The 25,845-nt window shown below is 39.8% G+C and overlaps 1 protein-coding gene across 3 annotated transcripts in view; it reads left to right on the top strand.

Annotated features, from left to right (window-relative positions):
* Positions 1 to 25,845, top strand: part of MBOAT2 (membrane bound O-acyltransferase domain containing 2) — a 94,760-nt gene that overhangs the window by 7,875 nt on the left and 61,040 nt on the right. The window contains exons 1-3 of one of the 3 annotated variants that reach the window (XM_021391409.1): positions 5,707 to 5,759; positions 6,949 to 7,094; positions 10,139 to 10,216. In XM_021391409.1, the coding sequence (XP_021247084.1) occupies positions 10,185 to 10,216 (32 nt within the window). In that variant the 5' untranslated portion in view covers positions 5,707 to 5,759; positions 6,949 to 7,094; positions 10,139 to 10,184. Of the gene's footprint in view, positions 1 to 5,706; positions 5,760 to 5,801; positions 6,065 to 6,948; positions 7,095 to 10,138; positions 10,217 to 25,845 lie in introns of those variants that run through there. The other 2 variants (XM_021391408.1, XM_021391406.1) reach the window with 2 other exon arrangements.

Raw genomic sequence — 25,845 nt, 5'->3', positions numbered from 1 at the left:
TGTGTAAAATGTCAGTCCCCCTCCTATTTATAAGACTCCCTTCAAGTGTTGGAAGGCTGCAGTGAGGTCTCCTCGAAGCCTTCTCTACTCCAGGCTGAACAAGTCCAACTCTCTCAACCTTTCTTCATTGGAGAGATGCTCCAGGCCTCCGACTTTCTGCAAATAGAAATGATGGAGACACCAGTGAGATCCTGTCCTTTTCCCCTTTTTCTTTTTTCTTCTGAGAACACAAAAGAAGCTGATTTTAATGTTTTAGTGGTGGGTGGGGAATGTTTTTTTTTTTTACTTGCTAAGTAAAGGGACTGCTGCTGTTCCTGGATTTCTGTAAGCTTTATAAACAAGTGTTACTGTTAAAGTTGGGTTCAGTTTCAATTTCTTGTATAGCAGAGTATAATGGAACAGCTGATGGTGAGAGTACATGTTTCTGGTTATATTTGGAAAGAATACTCCCAAATATATTGGTTATTTTTTCTAAATGGCTAGAAAATTGAGTTATAAAAAAACTGAATGTATGCTCTAGATAATCATTACTCTATTACATAGGTTGCTCTGAAACTAATACCTCTTATTTATTTCCATGGAAACTACAACGAATACAAGGAGAACACTGACACTGTTTGTTAGAACAAATTCTCAGCTACGAAACATTTTTTCATCATAGCCACCACCAGTAGCTCTGTGTTTTTGCCAGTGATGAGCATGAACCTGCATGCTGCGCTCATACAGTCTGCATAGCCATCCAGAAAGGAGCTTGTCTTTCGTGTTGCTGTCACCACTGCTGAAATGCACCACCCACCCCTCAGTGTGCTCACATCCAGTGTTTGATCTCCATAAATGCTCACAAGTGTCAGTAGGTGCCGTTTTTTCTGTATGGAGGTATTCAGTGACAGACCTTTGCTTCATATGCACTTCCATGTTAGATGCCATCCTGTCAGAGTGCCCCTCTGCTGCCATCTGTCACACAGCACTAGTAAGTACCAGGATGTTGGTGGGAAGTTTCGACCTCTGCTGCCATCCCACCAACATCCGCCTCTGATTTTTGTGGGCCAACATCACAAAGTATTACTTTTGGAGAAGCCCTAGTAAAAGAAAATTGGCCATTCAAATGCACATTTAACTATCTCGTGTGTTGCTTATACTCCAGTGGCAGTGCAGAGATCAAGGTTAATCATGATGTGCAGGTGTGTGCATTAAAAAGCCACACTTTAGGTAGCTTGGTAGCTGAATGGGTCTTTGTTCAAAACCGCATTTTGTCAAGAGAATCCCAGACTGTTGTTTTGATGCTGTAAACAGTTATGCCTTTTTAGTCTGAGTTGTGCAATCTTTAACTGGCCAAACCAGTTTTTGCTCAGCAGAAGCAAGTGTTTTAGGTTGTCACTGATATAGGAGTGAGGTAGTGGGGGTGACACTACCACCAAAAATACCCAGGCTTTATCACAGTTTCCTCCTTTGGAACAAACTTGCTTCCTAGATTTTGGCTATTGCTGTGTACATGTAGCTGTTCAAAGCTCAGTGCCTGTAATCTGATAATGCTACACCCTACATGCCAATATTGTAGAAGTTGGCTAACAGTGGGTAGAGCACAGGCTTAGAGCAAGTGGCTGCTCTTAGAGGAGTTGTGCTTGAAAGTCTGGTCCGAAAATGGCCATCCCTTCACACTGGGTAGTCTATAAACATAGAGCAGCACAGTTTTTGCTACTTTGAACACAGGGTTAACATCTTCCACGCTGATACTACCTAAAATAATTGCTGCTTCACATCCTTTTCCTTCAATTTCAGCCAAGAGGTGAGATTGAGATGTCAAGTAGGAGTGCTGATGAGTTGAATCTTCATCGTGGGAAGTGATTGGTATTATTTGAACCAAAAATGGACTTGAAAGCATCACCGCAAGGTTTATGGCCTTTGAATGGAAAGAGGAATGCCCTGTCAGTTTGAGATGCTCTCTGAATGGAACTTTCAAGTATCCTTCAGCTTCATCAGATAGTGATGTTCTTGGGAATTCTTTCTGACCTTTCCCAAAGAGCTGAAGAAAATTACTGGATGCTTTGATTTTGATTCTTGTCATAGGATTATTTTCTTGATTGAAAAATTGATTGTTGCTTTCAGATAATGATAGTTGTCACTTCTGGCTTCCTAGTAGTTTGGCAATAGGCAATTATGGGATCATTGTGCAAGCTGGTTGTTTTTTTCTCTGCTGGATGGAGGTTAGAAATTGGATGGAAGGAGATCTGTCTGTGCTGCTCTTTGGTTGCTGTAGAGAAGCATCAACTCTCCGGTGGTAGGAGGTGCTTTTGGGGAACGTCTGTAATGTTTTTAAGTCTTCAGCTGGTGGCTTTAGGGAAAGGGAAGTGGCTGTGACTTAACTGACACAAAGAGCAGTATGCAATGGGAAGTGATATGGGACTTCTAGGTGTTACTGTTGTTAAAATCTTAATCATTGCATAAAAATCGCACAGCGGTATATTAAAAATGAGTTTGAGAGAAATGATCTTCTATATTTCATGCTAATGTGACCTTTTAATAAACCATTTGTATTTTTTAGATGCTGCTTATGTCAAAAGATTGGCCATTTCTAGCAGTTCAAATTAAGTGTGTTGCCAAACTCTGATGCTGGAAATCCCAAGAAGTTGGTGACCTTTTTTTGTATTTTCTTTATATAAAGAATAGATTCCTCAAACACTTTTTTAAAGAAGGAGTGTTTTTACACATGCATGCCACAAATTGCATTTGGATATCTAAAATACTAGAATTAATATTTTTTAAAGAAGTTTGTAATAAAACTTTCTATTGACATTTGCACAGTGTATGCAAGTGGGGAATTTGTCATGTAGATTAATGCAGTTAACAGTGTAACGGATTTAGTAGAACAGCTGAGTTCAAGTAGCCCAAACATTGCAACTGGTTTGTACTGATGCTGCACTGTCACGTTTGGCACAAAAGGTGCTGAGAAACTCTGCTGTACCACTAGTCTTGCACCAAAATAGTGGATTGAACTTGAAAATTGCTAGAAAGCATATAGCAAGCTTTGGAATTCCTTAATATGTCTAAGAGGAATTTGATAGGCGTCTATGACAATAGTTGCTGAATGATCAGTGCTGATCATTTGCATCATCATCGTAAGTTGTTTTTTTAATTCTTCCATGAGCACGCGGAGCAGCAGGTAATGGAAAGCTGTATGGGCTTATAGGTGTTGCAGTCACCATAAGCTGAGCTGTTGGTATGGCCTGTAACGTGAGGAGGTCAAAAACTCTATTTTTCTTCTTTTATAGGTTTACTGAATTACAACACCTTGGGGTGAAACTTGCTGTTCCACAAGTTAGATCAGATTTTTTTTCCTTTTACCCCTAAGACATCTCAGCTTCAAATGGATCCAAGTTTTTATACCTCCATAAAACCTGAGCTGCTTGTAGGAACAGCTTTTATGACTTAAGGGAGACAAGCTAGAGTTGGGTTTGTGGAATGAATCACGCTGCCTTGGTGGTGTGTCATCTTTGTTCCTTGTGGGTGTTCTGCTCGAGTCTGACCAAGTCACGAGGTGTTTAAAAGTTGTATTCTGCCCATACTCCGAATGTTATAGGGGTTTGACGTAGGCTTTTAGGAAGTACCCAAGTCTGTCACTCCCAGATGTTGAGGTTACCATATTTAATATTTGCTAACTGAACAGCTGCTTGGCTGTGCACATGTTTTCTGTGTAAACTTTCACAATGATGATGTCCAACCCTGCCCTTGTACCTAGCTCCTTATTTGTTCTCTGAGTGACTGTTTTGTTTGCCTTCTGGCAACCTGGTTCACTTCATGCTGTATTTCAAGGCAAGTTTTGTGTCTGCAGATGGTGGTGCAGCTCAGGGCGGAGCTCTTGCTAGTGGAGGCCAAGTGAAGATGGGAGATGTAATTAAGAAAAGGCTGGATGTTAAATTTTGGCTTTGTTCACGTCAAGTACTACAGTGCAATAGGAGTGTATTTGTAGCATGATGCTGCTGTTGAGGACCTATCGCTGATACTAGGATAATTTTAGGAAATTCTGCTTCTGCCAAGGTGTAGTCCCCAGACTATACGTCCCCTTTCCTTTGGAACATGTCTTCTCGTTCAGGCTAAAATAAGACAAAAAAAATCTGATTTGTGTATTTGCACACTGCTGAACATCGCGTACCAAAACATCTTTAAGTGAGGATCCTTGGGAGGCTGCTTCAGTAGCTCGCCTGTCTGCCCTACGGCACTGTGTAGATGTTGGAATTGGAAGTAAGCAGGATGGGCTTTGGAAGCCTAGAGTTTCTCTTTACCTCCTATAGGACCAGCAGGGGATTAATCTTATCCCCATGTGAAATGAGTTAATACTTTTGATAGCTGGGGGGGCAGGAATCTATGCTTTGGGCCGAAGCAATAACTGGTAATTGCAAACAGGTAAATGTTGAGTTTGTTGTAGAAGTGCCGTGCCTTGTTTAGTCTTAAAATGTAAGGAATCAGATATTCCAAGTGTCTACTAAGTGAATACTTGGCCTGCAATAGCATATGTTTAAGCATCAGGAGAAGCATCAGATGAGGATTATCTATCTGACTGATACAGCCCAGCAATGGTCACGACCTCTCTTCCATGTGATCTCCTTTCCTCATTCAGAATACGTGTCCTCCTGCTTTGCTGTTTTTAACATCTGTGTCTGCCACAGAGTTCTAGAGATCTGGAGAAATAACATAATGAAAATGTCATCGTGGTGACTTTAGGTTTTGCTTGCATTCTGAGGTACTTCGGGCCTTATTTATAGGATTGCTGAATATTCATAAGAGCAGCTGAAGCTGTATTTTCAAAGCACAGCTCCAATTGGAGTTCTGTTGAAAGTACTGACTGAAAAACCAGGCACTGTGTGTTTTGTGTGTTTGTGAAATTGGGCAGCCGAAATTAGCGGGCATTTACTTTACACTTTGGACTTTCATTATCTTCTATATTCTTCCCATGCTGTGGTCAGATCTGCATAAACATGCCTGTGGGGAAATGTGAGGTTTTGTATTCGGTGCAGGATGCAGATGGTAAGTATTTAATGGGTTGTAGGATACAGGCAAAAACTGGGCAACTGTCCATGTGCTGAATGAAGCAGAAATCCAGCTGGGGAGAACAGAGGAGCGTTACCAGAAGGAGGTATATGTAAAGGCTAAATGGGAGATGCATGGTTTTCAACTCTTAACTTGTGTGTATTTTGGTTTTGCAAATACGTATTCAAAGCTTTGGGGGTGACTGGTATAATACAAGGCCGTAAAACAATTGGTGCTTTCTAATCCGTGTTTCTGTACCCTGTGAGGCAAGTGTTAGGGGTGGATGGGTAGGGTTAGGGGATGGGCCCGAGGTGCTGTGTGAATGTTGCGGTGGCACTTTTGTGCATCCCAGTGTGCATCCATCTGTGCACTTTTGGGAAGAGCAATTTAGAAGTGCTCCCTGCTAACTGTGGAGTCATTTGTGAGGAAGGATTTCGGAAGAGGCTTGTGCTGCTTGGGTCATTTGCTTGTGTGTTTAAAAGACCAACACTGTAAGCTGACATCCTTGGAGATTTTTGTACTGTTTTGTGTCATTTGGGATTTTTCCATGTCCTTAAACCTACAGGTTTATTCTGAGTTGTGAAATTCAGGGTTTGCTGTTTAGCTTGTCTGCGCCTGTAGAGACAGCGGTGCGGGTTGGAGATGCCAAGTGCTTCTCCCGTTGCCATGGCAACCACAGGAGCCAGACCTTGTTGGGCCTTTCTCCCCTAGTCCTCACCACCTTGTTTTCATGGGTAACCTGAAAAAGAGGGGCACCGTGAGAACTGGTAGAAGATCTGTAAAGCAGCCAATGCAGTGCTGGCTGGGTGCTCAGTAAATCCAGCGATGCTGATTTATTCCATGCCATCACTTAGGACGAGTTCATGGCCGCTTCTTCCCTCTGCCTCTTCCCCTCAGTTTCTCTCTGTATTTGTCCCAGTTTTCTCTGCTCTCGCTCGCCATCTCAACCTGTCTGGAGTGTGAGACCTTGGGGTTGCAAACAGATGACTGCTCTGTAGTGCACATTACGCCATTTCCATAAGAAATGTTCAAAACAAATGTCAGTACTGACTTCATAGTTAATTACTTGGGCTTTTTTTTTCCTTCCCCTCTGTTTGATCAGTTTGCTTCTTTCAGTGGTTCGTTAAACCTGACTGTTTTGTATGGAACTTGTCCACTAAATCCAGAGACTCATCCCGAGTTATAAATCTCATTCTTTTTCATTTGCATCAGTGCGTAAAATGGAGAGAAAACAGGTCAAGTTATGCCCTGAAAGAATATCTCCTCATTCATTTAGGATTTTTTTCAGATACTGTTAAAAGCATAATGTAAATGTGGGAGTAAGCAAATGGATGGCCAAGTGTAAGTGACAGTTGAGTTTAGGGAACCTGCTCCTGTTAAGAAGAGCAGTGCTGTGCTCACAGCTGCTTTCCCTGCTAGTGCTTAATGCTTGTGTAACTCGCTGGTACAGAAGGGCTTGGAGTAGTACAGCAGAAGGGGAATTATTCTTTGGAAATGGGGAAATCTGTGGGATGGTTAAGAAGATGAGTTCTGTTGGTTGTGGTTGTAGGTTGTCCCAAGTTCTGCTCATGTAAATAAGTAAAAAAAAAATAAAAAAAAGGAACTAAAAAACAATCCCATATCTTCACGTTGCTGAGGGGTATAAATGTATGCACGATTGAGAGAAGAGTGGTTTGGTGTACTGAACTTCTGATACGTGCCCAGATTGCCTCTACAGCTTTGAAGAATCCTTTCTTTGTGGCTGCTGGTGGGGGCCCTGCTTTGTGCTTGGTGGAGGGAGTTCCTGGGGGAAGCTCTGAAGGTGATGTGCTGTGATAAGAGCCGTGGGAGAGCCCAAAGTTCTGCAAGTTGCAAGCTGGTGATAGTTTGTCAGCTGGTGTTAATACACAAGTGTGAGAATTTATTTTTTTCTTTTTCATGCAGGTCAACTTCGTAGTGTGCCAACTGTTTGCCTTGCTTGCGGCTATTTGGTTTCGAACATACCTTCATTCAAGCAAAACTAGCCCATTTATAAGACATGTTGTTGCAACCCTCTTGGGCCTTTATCTTGCACTTTTTTGTTTTGGATGGTAAGTTGCACTTAATTTCACTTCTAAAGGATTCATAAATTTTTCATTCCTTGTTTGCAGGAAGCAGTGCTTTCGTGTGAAGAACATTACCTGTGTTTTTTAGCTGCTGCAAATGTACAGCAAGTGCCTTAAATTTTCTGGAGTTCAGAACTTTTGGAAGATCTTGCATTTGTGCGCTGATAGCTAACGCTCTCTTCTTGTGGTTTGGGGAGGATGCAGCAGGTGCAGCTTAAGCTTGCTTGGAAGGTGTTCTCTTGGGGCACTGTGCAGATGTGATGAGAGCATTTCTCCTAAACATTATCTGCATGTGCTAACACTCCAGGTCCTCTTCTGAATATTGAATATAATCTGGCTTGTTATAGGAGAGTTGACCAAAACTGCAGAGCTGATGATGTTCCCAATGGTATCAAGCACCTGTAAAGGAGCTGTTCTTGGTTTGAGATTTTTGGGTACATTTATATTATTTCTTTTTGTTGTATAGGAAGAGTTTTGTTTTAAAAAAAAAAAAAATTGTTTTCTCTGATTGCTGCTTTCACATCTTGATCTTTGCAGAGCATACTGAGACAGAATGATAGTAGGGCTAATAAAGGGAATGATAGTAGGGCTAATAAAGGGAATTAATTTAGTTGAGTGATTTTTTTCTTCAAAACTATGAAGTGGCTCTCATCTTCCTAAGCTGAATTAAGAGCCAGTTCAGTTCTGTGCACTGTAAGCAAACTGCTTTTACAATTTTAAGTATACAGGGGGCTTAGATTTACGCTGACCATGAGGAATTATCCTTTCCCTCAAGCTGGAGTGTGGGTGCAGATGGGAAGATGCATACATCATGTGCATGCTGCATGTCTGTGCACAGTGTGTATAAATAAATCTTGGATTCCAAACCATGGATTTGGTCTCTACTATGGCATGTTGCAGAGGCTGTCCAACGTTAGCTGATAGGTATTACTTCTAAATTTGGGAAGCATCAAACTTTACTCTTTGGGTTTACATATGCAATTTACTTGTGTATGTAACTGTGTAACTCTCATGCATTTATTCAACTTTTGGCCCTGGTATTTTGCTTTGAGCAATCTGCTGTCAGAGACAGTCCTAGCTCCAAACAAGGAGAATGATACAGCAGATGCATGTGGTTTTGGTGAGAGCTCTGTAAGCTTTAGAAGCAGGTTCTGTATCCATTGCTTTGGAAGCAGAAATCATTAAGTGTAGCTTGTAATGACAAGTGTAACCAAGTATTCCTATCTCAAGTGTTGTTGGGAGACTTGAGAAAGAAAACCTCCATTCCCAGCAGATGTAAATAAAGACTTGTGGAAGCTTCTTTCTCGTTGGCAGTACATCCGAAAAAAGACATTGCAGAGAAATCGTATTGCATGGTAGAAATCCAGATCCTTCTGGTTTACTCTGGATCATACTCAATGCAATTATTTTAGCAACAATTTTCTATTTTACTAAACAGTTTTCTTATAATTGTGGAACAAAAAGCTTTTTAAAATGCAGATCTTAATGTAATTTAAGATACTAGAAATACTCATTCTTTAAGAGACTGATAATTCAGTTTCACTTGTACCAACCTTTTCCTATTGCTTAAGTGTATATTGTGCAAGCATGTTTTTAAGGTTTTACTTCCTTCTTTATGGTTTTGTTTGGGTTTTGTTGTTCGTTTTGTTCTTTTAATGCTTTGTAATACTTGTGGTGATGTGGGACAGGAAGAAAAGGGATCACTCCTTGAAGATAATGGCCGATAGCACAGAAGGCCTAGAATACCACTTGTTTATAACTAGAATTCGCTGCTCCATATTGTATTTAGATGCATCTCATATGATTGATCTCAGCATCAAATGAGTAAATTGCTACTGTTGATGAGACTTGTACTAAAAGAAGTGTTTTCAATGACTGTAATTTTGACATGGTATCCATGTCAATCCAAGCTTCTTCAGGCTTTATTGTAATATATTCCACCACCTATTTAAAAGCAACCTTCCTGACATGATGTTTCTCATCTTGCTAATACTTGTCTTTGTATATGTGGTGTTACTTATAAGTCGTTGATCTGAAAAGAAAAAAAAGAGTATGTTTTTAATTGGCATTTGTATATGATAAATGTGCATTTGAATTTGAGGTAGTTGTAACTTAAACAAGGGTAGCTATTAGTAAAGCGTGGCAGCAAGTACAGATGGGATCTTCCATTTAATAATTTTCAAGGTCAGTGAATATCCAAGTGAATTGTTTTTCTATGAGTTCATCATGTTTAGACTTTTTGTAGGTCTCTTGCTCAATGGCTTTTAAGATATCTCCTAGTGAATGAATGAAGAGGGAAATTATGAAGTTGCTGACAAGCTGAAAAGGGCAGGTCAGGAGAACAGAATAGTAGCTGCTTTGAGGCTGCTTTTCATGGGGTAAAAAAATCCCAAACTAGTTCAGTGTATCACTTGAGTACATGTAAATGTTACTGGGGCACTAAGAGCACCAAACTGAAAGTGAATCAACTTGTGGAGGACCGAATGCTTTTCCCCATCCCTAGTTAGCTGTTGACTACCTGGGCCAAAGAGACTGGCTGGGCAGATCTGCCGTGCTTATTGCCTGGGAAAGGAAAATCTTCCCTTATACTGATACTGTGAATACTAAAATATGGTTGGCCTTATCTGAGATCTGTTGTTGCAGATAAGTGAAGAGACAGATACGGGAGCTGAGCCACAGAACACTCAGTTATTTACTCCTGAAGTAATGCCAGATGGAAGAATTGTAAGGCCTATTGTTTGTACCTTAAGATCATCTGCAATTTTATATTCTTGTTTATGAGTTGGAGAATTCTAGTTACGTCTGTAGTCCTTCCTCGTTAGTGCTGCCTATGCTATGCTAAAGGGGGAAGCTGTCAGGAGGAGTGAGGGTTGCTGCAAACCTAACTAGAATGCATTTTAATTTTTTTGTAAGAAGTGACGGAGTTAGAATTTGAGAAGCCTCTTCAAATTAACATTAGGTAAATAAATAAGGTAGTTGATTGTCATTAATGAAAATGCCTCGAGTGATTATTATTTCTTTGCTCCTAGGTATGCCTTACATTTTGTTATACAAAGTGGAATTTCCTACTATCTCATGATCATAATAGGAGTGGAAAACATGCACAAGTAAGTTCTCGTTCTAAAGTTCTTATTAAAGTATGCTGCCGTTTAGCTCCCTTGTAACCGTGCATACATATACAGTGTGTATATATACTGTGCTTCCAGTTGTTGTGGAATGTCCAGGTCTTTCAGTATTTGAATTCTGCTAACTCTGACATTATTTCCAGGAGAGAAAATGGTATACCTGGGTATTTTTGCCTCCTTTTCTGAATGTTTAAAGCTTGTTATAATTGGCAGTATCTCCACTGAGACTGGGGATAACAACGTTCTCAGTACTCTGATTTTTTTTTTTGCCATTACTTAATAATTTTAGGTTTCTCAAGAATGTGAGATAGCTACACAAATGTAATTTGATAATATCTGTTGCTAGTAGAAGGAAGATGTCTGTCTGAAGGGATATGTCAGTCTGTGAGATATATATTAAGGTACTGTTTGCCTTTCTCTCCTTTCTTTTGTAAGAAAGCACAGAGCGACTGCTGTCTTAGACAAAAATACCGTCATAAAATTAAATGTAGGGCATTATTTTAGGTTTGCTTGAGCACACGATTAGATTAGCAGTATCTGAAGCCATGCAGAACATAGCTTGTTTTTCTTTTTTAAATCATTCTTGAAACCAGGAAACACGTGTCTCTTATTACTGTCTGCATATGTTTTAATATTCCACTAGCCGGGAGATCAGAACCAAATTAGGTTCCCAGTGTGCTAATTCCTGCATAAATGTTTAGTGAAACAGCAAATCTGTGCTTGAATGGGTTCCTGACGTGTATGAAGCTGTCAGGAAAGATGCTGGTAAAAGAATCAAAAAGGAAAGTGGCTTTACACAGGAAGTCTGAAGCCAGGGTGACTTTATGATCCTGTTGGTTTTAACACTCTGCTGCTTTATACTGCTACTGAATAGAATTTTATTCTGTCTCTGGAAGTTTACCATGTTAGGGTCTTATCTTCAGGGCTGTCTGCAAAGGCTGACATAATCAGACAACTACAGATGGGAGAAGTTTAGCTGGTTGGGTGGACAGTTTGTTCCCTAATGGTTGCTTTGGTAAGAAGTTGTTTTAAAACATCTGGTTCATCTTGATTTCTCTTCAGAAATGTAAGAATGTAGGTTAGAAATTATGTAGCTTAATATTGTGAAAGAAATCACGGATAGCTGCAATGAGGAGGCACAAAATAGGTATGTCTGGGTCTTTATCATCACAAATTCTGTAGACTTCTTGTGAAAATAAATCTAGTGGTTATTTACTTCCCTAGCAGTGAGGCAAGTGGGCATGCATGCGTTTTAATGTTCCTGTGTTGGAGCATGGGAACTGACAAGCTCTGGATTCTCCTAGTTCGTACTGGCTGGTGTAACTCCGAGGCCTCATCTGTGGAAATGACTGCTGTGCTGGGTGCAGCTGTGTGTGTGTGTGTGTCCTGGTAGTCATGGTTGCTCCTCACCTGGGAGGGTAAAACTCAGATTTGACTGCCAGGCTTATGTTGCTGTATCATGGAATGAGTTAGGATACCATTGGATGAAACTAGAAAGCTGCTGTTTCAATGAAGGAAAAATTGTAACAAATGGAGCAATTTTGTTTACAAAGCTGTTACTTCAAGTTGTGTACATCACTTGTAACAAGTAGGTTAAAGCAAGCTCAACTGCATGGAATGGTGAGGAAAACGGGCTTCAAGCAAATAACTGCTCATACTTTAAAGCTGACTAGAAAAATAAGCCTTGTTAATAAAGCAATACTTCTATTTCAAGTAAGTATTCAATGAGCTTGTTTCACTGGCTGTATTTTAATACTACTTAAGGACTTTTGTTCAAGTGAAAGGGATAACACTTGTGCTGCAGAGCTATGAGAAATAGAGTATGAAGGCTGCCGTGAGCAACAAGTTTACAAAATGCACTTAGAGTATGAGGTTGGTGAGAGTATTAGGATGTTTTTAAAGATGAATGTTGAAACTCAACCTGAAATAAAGTTCGGCTGGTGTCTAGTAGTTTTTGTAAGCCAATTCATAGTTGCTCCTTTTAGGTCATTTCTGCTGACACAACAGTATGAATAGAAAATCTAAACATCTGGCAGCCTGGAAGCACAGTAGTTCTACTCTAGCTATTCTCTGGCAGCAGTAGAAAAATACGGCTGAAGCTTCCTGTATTCAAAAACCATATTGAGGCTCGTACTGCTGAATAAATAAGAAATAAGAGCAGGGCCAGGAAGCAAGCATGAGTGTTGGACTGCGGGCAGTACCTGTTTGATACAGTTTTGGCCTCCATCAGCCAACACTAGGGTAATGCCTGGATGCTGTCTGGGAAGCTCCGAGAGCCATTCCTAAGAGGTGATGGAAAAGGCTGTATAAGGTGGTCTTTCAGTTGTTACAGTACCATGGGAGGAGTAATGTCTCTCGGTGTCTCTATGTGCCTGTACCTTTTACGGAAGGACTATACCCTGAAGCCCTGATTTTCTGCTGTGAAAACACTACTGGTAGCTTTCCACATGGCACCCTGGTTCTCCAGCCCTGAGGCCAGGTGGCATGGCTTCACCCATGTCCTACTGGGGTGTGTGTGTAAAAATATATATATATACACATATGTCTATATACAGCTATTTGGAGTACTTCTGCATTGTTTTGGGATTTACTTCATCAGCGGTAGAAGAGCCCACTGCCTGGCAGTCCCAGTTAAGAGGTTACCTGCACTGTTCATAAGCTGCTTTAACTGGGATACCGCAACACCAAATACCTGTAGATGATGGAAATGTGGATTCAAGTGATTTTTGGATTGAAAAAAATGCTTGCATATTATGCAAAATATTCTTCTGTGATAATCACAGCATGGCTGAGGTGGGCAGGAATCTCTGGCTCCATCCAGCCCAGCCCTTGCTCGAGCAGAGTGCCCAGCACCACATCCCGGCAGCTTTTGGAAATCTCCAAGGAGGAGACCGTACAGCCTCTGGGCAACCTGTGCCAGGGCTGTATCCAACTTACATCCAAATTCATTCACTGAAGGTGGGTTTTCCTCTTATTCTCCTGCCTGTCGTCTTGCATATGAGTTTATGAATTGGGAAAATGGTTACCCCCTGTCATTCTTTGCTACTCTTTCCACCTGCTAACAGTACCTCATTCTCTCCAGCCTCTCTAAAATTTGTTTTGACAAATTAAGAGACGGCTGAAGTTTTCAGACTATTTATCAGTTCAGCTGCTACATACTGGGTGTGCTGACTTCCTTACCATTTGAAGCAAGTTTTGCTGAGCTTCTGTGTACTGTAGGACAGACTTTCAGGTCTGGTACTGATTCTCTTTCAGACCTCTGTCCTTTTTATTCATGTACTTCCTTTGGTTCCTTGAAGTTTTGCTGTTTTGCCAAGTTTCTACCTTTGTGATCTTCGTAAGGTTTCTGAACTCTCTCTGTAGCTACTGCTTTTAAATGTTAGTCTTGGCAGTGCATGTTGTGTTAAAGATGAAAGCCTTACTTCAGTAATGGGAGAAGGAGAGATGTAGAAGTAAAACTCCATGCAAAAAGAAAAATTGGACATGCTAAGAAGAAAGCAAACCTTACCTCTGTATTTCACAACTTTCAGGAAAAGGTTAATTACTAGAAGACCAGTTACCTGAGATGTGAATTTAACTAAAAGCAATAGTTTTTTTATACATAACTCTTACTTCAGTGATAGAATTTAAATGAAAGATGGAGCGGTGACACTAGGTTTCCTGAACAGAATTAGAATTTGTCACTGAGGTTATATATTTGTGGTGCTTTTGTGGCTCAGTGGTAAAAACAAATTATATGTTTCTCAGTCAGTTGCAATACATTTGCATTTGGTAACTGATATGGTGCTAATATTTTTTTCTAAGGAATCTGCCTGTTTCCTTCTGTGTTGGTGAAACTGCTGCTTTCCTTAGAAGACAAAACCCCAAATGCCAGCGAGTTTTTCCTTAGAGCAGTTGGCTACTGTTGGCTAGTAGCTATGTGAGCAAATCATGCACAGGTGACTTGCTGACAAGCCTTTCTAAGGCTTCCACGCAGCAGTTTCTCTTTTGACATAATGGTTCATTTTATGGTTGGTAAATAACATCCCTCTGCCGATGTGGAAAGGCAAGTCAATTACAGGGCTCGCAGTTGCTTCACTGAAGTCAGTAGCTTCCTCAGTGACTTCACTGATAAGGCTCAAGTTCCAGCTGTGACGGTGTAGAAAGTAAATCTGCTCATTTAAAACCAGCCCTTTTGAACCTTGTTAATCTGCTAATGTAAAGCCAAGCAATAGGCGTGCTATTGGTGTCTGGTGTTACCAAGCAGTAGGCATGCTATTGGTATCTTATATGTTCTGTATTATGCTTAAGGTTGTAGGATGATTGTTTTATTGTTCCAGAAGTCCAGCACTGAACTACAAAAACTTATGGGATTATTTCTGGATTTAGGGGGAAAAAAAACTGAAACACTTAGCTATTTTCTGGCATATTGAAGTTGTAAAAAGAAAATTAATGAAGGACCAAAAGACCTGGGATAATTATTAGAGGTAAATACCTAATGAGCTTGGAGGTGTGCTCACAGAACTGATTTTCTGATAGATTCCCATAATTGTATCAAATCTGTAGGTTTCAGACATCTGAATTACTTACTTTTTTGCATCTTTTATGAAATACCTTCCTTTTCTATCACAATTAGGTACAGTACTTTTTCTTTGGGACTGTGTTGCTTCTATGAAAAGGTGGTGGCTGCTTATTTGGGAGACTTTTTTTAAAAAGGGATTTAACATATTTTTCTTTTTATCAGTTTATGAGACTGGTGGCTTCTCTTCCTAGGTTTCAAATAATTTCAGTAGGTTAAGTGTCTCCCAAATACCATGTAGAAGTTGATTGAGTACTTGCTGCTAGCATTTTGAGCTCCGAATGTTTTGCTAGAGACTCAATTTATAAACATTGTGGTGAGGAGATTACCAGTACAGTCCGTAACCACCAGGGAAAGGCAAGTAAGCAAGCCTAATGATAAGGACTTCTTGCAGAAATCTGGCTTCTTAACATGGAAGCTATGACGGAGAAAAGCAAGCACGGTCTTCTGAAAGGTTTGTCACTTTAACAGTTCGTTTTTTAATCTACTTCAACAAAATGTCCATCTAAATTAATTTGCTCAGCATGCTAATTGAGGCATTTCGTTAAACACCTGACTGAGAAATTCTACTGCATGTCACTATTAGTTGATAGACACGTTGGACTTATGGTTACCCTGCAACTTAAATTGCTATCAAAATTACTACCTATTTTTAAAAGTGATGGTTTCAGAGAAATACAAAATAGATCAAGTAAACTACACTCACACACATCCTGTGAGCAAGAGGCAAGATTTATTGGTAACGTCTTGTATCTTCAGAAAGAAGATCATTTATAAGCTTAAGTAATTTTTTTGAAAGTGGATTTTGGGCTGTTTTTTTCTTTTTGAGATTTCATCTCTTCCAAAGGCCCTTAATCAAGACAAATGTAGGGCTTTTTGTTCCTGTCTGCCTTTGATTTAATCACAAGCGCTGTAGAGTCTATGAAGAGCATATGTGATGTGGATAAAGAAGAATTTTATCTCCAAAAGAGGATCTGATGCAGCATCTAAAATTAGTCATCAAATCTACAGACTGAAATAACAATATCTAATAACTGCTAAATGCTATCAAATTCTAGTGATAATTTTTGGCAAAGCTAGAGTTGGAAGCCTGCCAGTCTAATTACATTTCTTAGAAGGCACAAGGGCATCCAGAGTACTGTAAGTAAGCTGTCAGGCATCACTTCTCAGTTACAAATTTGTAATTTATTCAGGGGACTTGAATAAAAATGTCTGCTACATAGGTCGCTGCCAAAGGGCAGTGGCCACAGACCGAAGAATACCTGATTCTGAATTTGAAGTATTAGCAGCTGCAAATTGTTCTGCATACACAAAAAGGTTCTATGTTTTTGTTCCTACAGTTAGTGCAAGTAAGATCAACTTATTTGGAGTAAATACACCAATTGAGAGCTGAAAAATCAGAAGTGTGTTCATATCATCCATAAACTGAAGATGAGGGAAGATCTCATCTCCAGCTTCTGTAGCCTTAAGTATCAAGGTGCCTTTTCAGATGTTTTGCCTTTAACATACAAACAACAAAAAAAAAAACCTAAGCAAAAACAAGCTGGACGTGGCTCTGGGCAGCCTGGTCTAGTGGTTGGTGACCTTGCAAACAGCAGGGGAGTTGAAACTCGATCTTGGAGCTCCTTTTCAACCCAGGCCATTCTATGATTCTGTGATTCTATGAAAACAAAAAAATCCTAACACCATAAAACATGTTAATATTCCGTAATTATAAAATGTATATTTGATTTAAATGCAATTTAAAAGTTATTCTTTTCATAGATGAGAATCAAATATACCCTAAACAATACTAGCTCCTACGGCATACGTAGCAATCTCATTTTCACCCATTAGGAATAACTACCAAGGCCAATGAATGACTGTATTTGGGAGCATATATTAGTAGTTAAGAACAAATAATAACCAGTTTTCCATTTAGAAGTGATAGTCTTTCTTTCCCAAAGAGAAGGGATTATGCTCTGTAAGAAAGGATCAATGGCCATTATATGTAACTGTCTCAGCATGAGCAATGTTATAGCTAAAATACTGAATGCAAATCTTGAATGCACAAAAAGATAATCAGGCTTTTTATTCACTTCCAGAAGTAGTAGTGAGATTTCTTGCAGAATGTTGTCCTATTGTAGTAGCCATGGTCAAGGAATGGACTTCCAGTACTTGAAGGGAGCTTATAAGTAGGAGGGGGACCGACTTCTTACACGGTCTGATAGTGATAGGACAAGGTGGAATGGCTTTAAACTAACAGAGAGGAGATTTAAGATGGATGTTAGGATGAAATTTTTTACTCAGAGGGTGGTGAGGCCCTGGCACTGCTGCCCAGAGAGCTGTGGGTGCCCCATCCCTGGGGGCACTCAGGGCCGGGTTGGGTGGGCCCTGGGCAGCCTGAGCTGGTGGGAGGGAGCAAGCAGCCCATGGCAGGGGTTGGGTCTAGGTGATCTTTAAGGGTTCTCTCCAACCTAAACTATTCTGCGATAAGGAATGATTTGGAAAAACTGGATCTCATGAAAAACAGCCATAGCGGTGACGTGAAGAAATTGAAACCAGTTTTTGTGAAGAACTTCATTGGGTTCTGTTTATTCAGTTTATCAAGGAACTATAAGAGAGATAGGGAGATAAAAATGTAGAGTGTTTTCTAGTGAGTATTAAAGAAAATGAGTTAATGGCACTGAATGCAAGATGCCTGTTTTCCTTTAGCTGGGATCTCTTTTTTGCAATCAGAAATACTAAAATGCTTTTATGCAGAAGCATGCTAACCGAGAGGTGAAGCATATGTTTCTGAATAGCAAAATATATGGTCTTGCTGCTTGATTGCCTTCCTAATTATATAAAGTCTTTGAGACTTTGCTTGTATAATGGCAGATTTATTTGTTTGCAGAAAAGAAACCAGTGTTTACCTCTGCAACAATGTAGCTTAACTATGTGCATGCTAAAAAGGTAAAATAGTTAAAATAGAGTTTTCACAGCTGAAAGCTATGATTTGAAATCGGCTCCATATTTTTGTCAATTCTAACGTCTATGAGAAATTTATGTCCTTAGGTGTTAAATTCATCTTCTTTTTATGGTTAAATTGGATGTCCTGTGTGGGGATGTGTTAACCATGCACGTGAGAGCTCTGCTCAGCTCGTATTCCTGTATCCTGCTGGTTCTCCCTTGGTTAATGTGTGGAGTAAGGACTAGGATGGGGCATATCCTGTAGTTCTTCGAAGTTTCCTGCTGCCTCCCGTGTGTTCTTTGTTTTCTCTTCTACCTCAAATTTCTTGTCAAAACAGCTAACAGTTTAAAACCAACCTACCGAGAATTTAGAAACAAAACAGAATCAAACAAACAAAAAGCCTAAGAAAGCGACACCGGCAACAACAAAACCCACTATCCCTGGTTACGTTTGTGGAGCTTGAAAATTATGGTTACTAGCACTAGGAGTTCTGTTTCTTTCTTTTCTGTTTTCTTGAATGGTCTTGATTGATTTTATTTATCTTAGTAATTTATGTGTTTCCTTTTTTATGATGCCTACCCAGAGATCAAAATTCTGTATCGAGGAGTGTGAATAAAAGCAGGCAGCGATTCTCTGCATGCTGAAGATCTGGCCATTCCAAAAATAGCCACGTAAATAGATGGCTGCCTTCAGTTACTTGAAAAGTGAACACTTGTTGAAGTAAATAGCTGTGAAGGAATTTCCTAGGAACCCTTGTGAAGTTCTTTTGAAAGTATTTGTTTTAAATAGCTCCTGAAAGTTCATCCACTTCAATAATTTCCTGTAACTCTCCTGGCTGTGTTTTGATAGGACTTAATGAGTTTCTTAAAACAATGAAGGTGTAACAACTTGATTTAATATCCTTCTTAAAGCTGAAATGTTTAAATGGAAAGGCCTTTACTGATCATAATTTTTGTAATTACAGAAATGGAATGAAGATTGGAACTGGAATTTTGTTACCTTTCAAAATGCTTGTTAATCTGTCTTATTTTTAAACAATGAAACATTTATTTATTCTTCCCTTGCACAGGGAGGAAGAAGCAAGGACAGGAAATCATATAGTCTGAAGCTTTGCAAAGCTTGGCGCAATGATTTGTTGCTGAACAACAAAACAAAATGAGCTATGTCTCAAGTTTTGTAGTTGCATTGTATTCAGACCTTCAGTTGTGTTGGTACTAAAGGGACGTACTAAAGTTCCAATGTGACTACAGCAAATTCTGATTGTATACTTTGTATGTCCAGGGAGAAAAGTCTAAATTAGTGTATTTTACATTTTCCCACCTTTTACATTTATTTCTGACTTTGGTTGCTGATGACCTTCAAGGAAGAGAAATCTCAGAACCAATATGTTACAGTGTTGCTGGTATATAAAACCTCCATCATGACAAAAACTGAAAAAATTTCTGGACTTCGATTTTGAGAAGTAGCTATGCATCGAACACTGCTGTTTAATTGAAAGAGTTCTTTTGCTTCCTTAACTGAAGTGATGGATATATGTATTTTTTTTTCACTCTACATACTTGATTTCTATAAGCAGAGAGAGGACAATCTTGGAAAGAAGCAGTAATGCAAAATGGCATGGTGCATTAGGAATCTGCTGAGACTGAGTAGCTATTGCTTTCTGGCTTGCATAAATATATATTTTTTTAAACTTCATACTTAAAGTGAGGTTGAGCTCAATTAATCAAACAAAAGAAAATTGATAGTGAGACTAAACTCATGTTTTCTGGGCAGCGTATTTGTTTGATAATCCCTGAAAGTTGTAGCATTTATATAAATACTTCTTCAAGGCACATTACTCTGCCTGTCATGCTGCCAAGCAATTTGACTGCTAGCAAATGAGCTCTGAGTCACGGTATCATTGCTGCATGGTTTATTACCTCAACAAACTATTGATGTCAAATAAATTGGGCTCCCTACAAAATGAAGTGGCAGAATAAATTGTACCTAGAAAAGTTCAGTGAAAGCTGAAGATGAGCACAGCTTCTGGCAAAGGCTGCAGCTAATAGCAGTTGATTAAAAATTCTGGTTGTATGACATCAACCGAATTGAACCAGTTGTGGTTATGATAGGGAGGGATTATATGCAAGTGTTCTTTTTGTTACAGTCATTTATTTCATTTAGTGTGCTTTTTTTTAATACTTTACTATTTGGAATGCCTTTTATTTGGGACAAATTTCACTTGAGTAATGATGACAAGCTCAGCAAACAACCATTTCATTGTCCTCAATGGCATTGCTGACTGTAAATTATGCAAGTCCTTTTTGAATGCAGAACTGCAAGTGGTGGTGTACAAAATGCCTGATTTGGAGCTAAAAGATTATTGAGGAAGTGGAGGAAGTTGGTCTATTTTGATACAGGTGCGTGTTATTTAAATAATAAACTTTTAAAAGGGAAGCTGTGTGTAAATAAAAAGGACTGGTGTTTACAAAATACAAACATCTTCATTTTAAAATCCAGTGTCTTAATTAAACATAAGTTACTAAGTTTCATATAGTATCTTTACTGAAAATGCTAATAAACGTTTAAAGTTGATCTGTTTTGCAGGTAAGAAGTCTTTATTGGAAGTCAGATGAGACAATAAAATCATAGCATAGCTGAGGCTGGAAGTGTTTTCTAGTCTAGCCCCTGTGTTCAGAACAGGAACAACTAGAGCAGGCTGTTCTATGAAACTGAAACCTTCCTTAATATGAACACGATCCTGGATCGTTGTCATGAGCATGCCAGCCATTTCCTTTTGGTGTCTTGCTTCAATGTCCATTATAGCTTAACATTTATTTCAGATGACTTCATGCAGGATAGTTTCTTTATCTGATCTAGACTAAGTACACAAACTTTATTTTTATTGCTTAATTTCCCTTTACCCCATGGGTGCAGAGCGTTGTCAACTTTCCTTGAAGCTGCACAGATTTAGTATTCTCAACTGAAGCATAGTAGGCTCCTTTCAATTGAAATGGAACAAGTAACCGAGACAATTATTTTGGTACAAGGAGACCGTGTTAGGCAACAAATAGTAATCTGTTTTCTTGTCCTCCTTTTTGAGGGGAAAAAAATCAATAATAAAAAGAGGATGGGGGAGAAACTGAAAACATTGACTCCACCACCAGAAAAAACATAGATCTTCTACCATTAAGCTAGTAGAAACAGGTGGAATCCAGGCTGGGTAACTTAGACATATCAGAGGGAATATTTAATATTTCAAGTTTGTTTCAATTTTAAATTCATTTTCAGTTGTATTCGAAGACAAATGTGTTTTCAGTATTCAGACAAGAAATTCCTTCTATGCCATGAGAGGGTATGTAGGAGATTTACTCATGGTATCTTCAATATGGTTGAATTACCTGGAGATCTTAATAGGGTAATGTGCAAAGAAGTCCTGTTTCCTTGCAAATAGGTTGGCATAGTTCTTATATGGGATGCTGTTCTGACAGTGAATTTCAAATTGCTGTTTAATCATAATAAAATGCAACTTCTGAAGACAAGTTATAAAATACATAAATTGTAAACAGCTGTCTGACTCCTATCTTAAATCTGACCTGTGAGAAAGTGAAATGGAGCTCTCCATGTTCCACTTCCTGTCACATTTTGGCTTTGTGGTACTAAAGCAGTTTGTATCGGTGTCTTGTAAGAAGATGCACATACCTTGAACAACATAGCACAGTGTTCATCTTCAAAGCTGGAGATGAAATACAAAATACTTAATATAGACAAGTGCTAAGCAGTTTGCAGTCATTACTAATCACAGGCACAACAGGAACTGTGAAGTCAGTAGGCTTGCGAAAGGAGACTGGGTATTTCAGTGCATGATTACTTAGAGTGAATAATGTGTTTTATTAATAGATCGTCTCACATGGAAATGCACCATGCATACACGTAATGCATAATTTTAAACAACAGCCATGTAGTTGACTTTCTTTTTCTTGGTATTCTGTCCTTTCTGGGTGTGCCTCTGATGTTTAAGTCCACTATTTTGGAAAGTCCATAGTAAGTCTTGGGCTTTTCAGTCCACCAGGCATTCCCTTCTGCTTCCCTACACCATGGTATCCATTTCTGGTGCCACATTTCATGTATATTGTGGCATCATTCCTGTCAAATTACTATCTTCTGGATTTGATGTTTAGTCCTCAGTTATGTTTTTATTATTGCTTGTGTGAAGAGCTTTTCAGCTTCAAGGCCACCCGCAGCTTGTGAAATGTTTCAAGATCATCTGGGGTGTGAATGAGGTGGTGTGGGTATAGTGAGAACTAGTAAGGTTCTGCCATATCCCTATATAAGATATACGGAAGCCAGCTGAAACTTACAGTAAATGTATTTTGATGCATTAAGAAAATGAACTTTTGTTGATGTTTTTTTCTCACTGATCAGCAGTGCTCACAATGTGCTCAGCAGTAAAGAAAGAAAAAAGAACGATCCTGGTTCTTTCTGTGTGATCGTGCTGCTCTGGAAATCTGATCAGGAAATGTTACTTATATGTACATTCTTTACGCCTAAGATATTGATGTAAAGTTGTGGTCTTAAGGCAATTGTTTTTTTCAGTTCACAACTGCAGTAGAAAAATGACTGCACTAGAAAATTTGCTTTGGAAATTCATGTAAGTGATGAGATTGTGGTTTCTGAAGAATTGTCCCTACGGCAACTGATTGCCAGTTTATATGGGAACAAAATGAGAATTGGTCTACGTGAATGTAATGTGGTACGGATGGAATTGAGGAAGCTTTGCAGAAAAATGGAAGGGCCTTGCTACTGAGCTGCTGTTGGTCCTCCGGTCTGAAACCAGTGGCTTCCTCGTTGTTCCTGGCTGCTGGAGAGCAGAAAACAGATTTCTATCAGTTATCAAATTATGTTTTATTTAAATGTCTGATAGAACATCCACATCCAGGTAAGATATCTGCATACTGAAATAGCTGAAGTTTTCTAACCCTTTTAAAAGGGTGAGAAAGCAAACTGTGGTTCACAGGTGGCTTCTGAAAAGTGGGTTGAAATAAAGCTTTATTCTAATGTTGCTTTGATATAAACTGTGTGGCTTTTGGAGCTGGTTAGTTTCTCTGGCACTTTTCCACACTTTTGTTTGAGCTATTAGTGTATGTGAGGCAATCTCTCTAAACAGTAGAAAGATCTAAATAAAGGAGCCTAAGGCACCTAGAATCAGATCGAGTTTAGTTTGAATAGCAAAGCAATGCTAACACAACGTGTAATTACTTGGTGTATTTTTCAAACACCTTACAAAGGTCCCTTTGCAATGTAGATGTGCAGTACCTCAAGACTATGAAATGATTTATGCTCTTATTATCATCCTTTGAGGATTAAGAAATGAATTACAAAACCATTTAAAACACACACATAGGTTGGGATGCTGTCCCCATCCAGTTCTTAGGTAGTTGGTCATCCTCCTACTGTGAGTGGTAAAACCCATGTATTTTAACAGTTAATATTGCATTGCCTTATGGAGCAAGTGATATTTTCTAAAATTGATAGAATAGGTAAGAAGCAATGCCAGTGATGGCAAATACATCTGTCCCTCACTAGCATCACTTGTTTGTGTTTTGTAATCAATGAGGAAGTAAAATCATTCTTAAATTTTTGCATCTTCTACTATAATAATTAACAAGGTGTAGGATGATCTATTGAGATATTTTCTGGAAATCTGTTCTTTTGGGTCAGCACTGGTGCTAGTTATTTCATGTATTTTACATCAGAATTATAACAATGTGTTGTGTACATTGTGAAATGAAACACTTCTCAAAGAATCGTAGAATGGCTTGGGTTGGAAGGGACCTTAAAGACCACTCAGCCCCAGCCACCCTCCAACTCAGCACCATCTCAGGCTGCCCAGGGCCTGTCTGACCTGGCCTTGAGTGCCTCCAGGGATAGGGCATCCACAGCTTCTCTGGGCAGCTGTGCCACAGCTTCACTGCCCTCTGAGAAAAAAAATTTCCTCCTAACAACTAACCTATGTCCTCCTCATTTACTTTAAAACCATTACCCCTTGTCCTGTCACTATCAGACAGTATCAGTGGAAAAAGTCATTTTCCCTCATGTTTATAAGCTCTCTCCAAGTACCGGAAGGCTGCAATAAGATCTTAGGATTATTAAGGCTGGAAAAGGCGTCTAAGATCATCTAGTCCAACTGTCCATCTACCACCAATATTACCTACTAAACCACTTCACATCTACATGTTTCTTGAACACCTCCAGGGATGGTGACACAACCACCTCCCTGGGCAGCCTGTTCCAGTGCCTGACCAATCCCCAAGTCTTCTCCAGGCTGAAGAAGCCCACCTTTCTCAATCTTTCCTCATAAGAGTGATGCTCCAGCCCTCTGATCATCCTTGTAGTCTCCTCTGGATCTATTCCAACAACTCCATGTCTTTCTTGTTCTGGGAGCTGCAGGTCTGGATGCAGTACTCCAGATGGGGTTACAAGGGCAGAGCAGAAGGGGATAGTCACCTTCCTGACCCTGCTGGTCACTCATCTTTGGATGCAGCCCAGTGCAGAGTTGACCTTGTGGGCTGTAAGTGCACACTGCTGGCTCATGTTAAGCTTTTTGTCCACCTGGATGCCTAGGTCTTTCTCTGTGGGGCTGTTCTCGATGAGTTCTTCTCCCAATCTCTACACATACCTGGGATTGCCCTGATCCAGGTGCAGCACTTTGAAGTTGGTCATGATGAACCTCATTTAGTTCAAGTGGGTCCACTTCTTAAGTTTGTCCAGGTGCCTTTGGATGGCATCCTTTCCTCCTGTCACGTCAGCTGTACCACTCAGTGTCATCAGCAAACTTGCTGAGGATGGGCTTAATCCCACCATCTACATAACTGATAAAGATGTTGAAGAGTACCAGTCACAGCGTGGACCGCCGAGGGGCGCCACTCATGCCTGGCCTCCACCTGGGCATAGAGCCACTGACCACAACCTCTGGCTGTGACCACCCAACCAACTCTTTGTCCACCCGTAAGAATGTGATGTGCAAGGCCTTTGATGTGGTTACACAAGTCCAGGTAGATGACATCAGTTGCCCTTCCTTTGTCCACTCCATTGCAGAATGCAACAAGATTGGTCAGGCACGATCTGCCTTTGATACAGCTGTGCTGGCTGTCTCAGATAACCTCATTGTCTCGTATGTGCCTTAACATCTCTTCCAGGACAATATGTTCCATCATCTTCCCAGGTGCAGGTGTGAGGCTTGTGGGCCTACAGAATGGGAGTGATGTTTCTCTTTTTCCAGTCATTGGGGACTTCACCTAACAGCCATAACTTTTCAAACATGATGGAGAATGGGCTTGACAGCTACATCAGCTGGTTCCTTCAGGACCCTGGGGCTGCATGTTGTCCGGCCCCAAAAAGTTGTACATATTCAGTCTGATTAGGCCCTTTGCTTACTGTAGAAAGGTTTTTCTCTTCTGATACCCCACCTAGGGGTTCAGGAACATGAGAGGCATAGGAAGACTGAATGCTAGGGAAGACTGAGGCAGAGAACTTGAGTACCTCAGCCTTCTCCATGTCTGAATCCAGTTCTCCCTCATTTATTAAGAGAGGAAGTGCATTCTTCTTGGCATCTATCTGATTTTCCATAGTGTATTTCTCCAGTGTTTTGTAATAAAATTTGATTTTTATTTCTGTTTCTCATCCTCAGAGTGAAAATGTGAGCCGTCAGCAAATAGTTTGTCTTAATTGTTCTTTCTCCTTTGCTGTGTGCAAACACACAGGAATACTGGCAGTATGTCTGGTTTATTCTTGATGGTATTGCTTCAGTTTCCATGTCACGGGACATTAACAGTGATGACATATGTTTAAAATGGTATTTGATGAAGTCACTGAGCAGATGCCTGACCAACCTACGTAGGTTACTTTCCTTTGTTCTTCTTGGGAGTGAAAATTCTTGCAGTGTTAGTGTCTCTGTGTGCAGAGATGATCAAAAATTGTAGTAGATAATGATTAATGGGTAACTCTTGTAACTCATGGTTGATTTGGCAGTTGAGTGGGAATAGAGGGGACCAAACAACCTGAACAGAATAATAAGTACTTGTATTCTGGACTTTGTGTATTTATTGTTATTCTGACCTGTTCATCTCTTATCTTTGGGTA

Source organism: Numida meleagris, chromosome 3, assembly GCF_002078875.1.
Source record: "Numida meleagris isolate 19003 breed g44 Domestic line chromosome 3, NumMel1.0, whole genome shotgun sequence".
Taxonomy (NCBI): domain Eukaryota; kingdom Metazoa; phylum Chordata; class Aves; order Galliformes; family Numididae; genus Numida; species Numida meleagris.
Note: the sequence above shows the minus strand (reverse complement) of the source record. Positions and strands in the feature narration are given on the sequence as shown.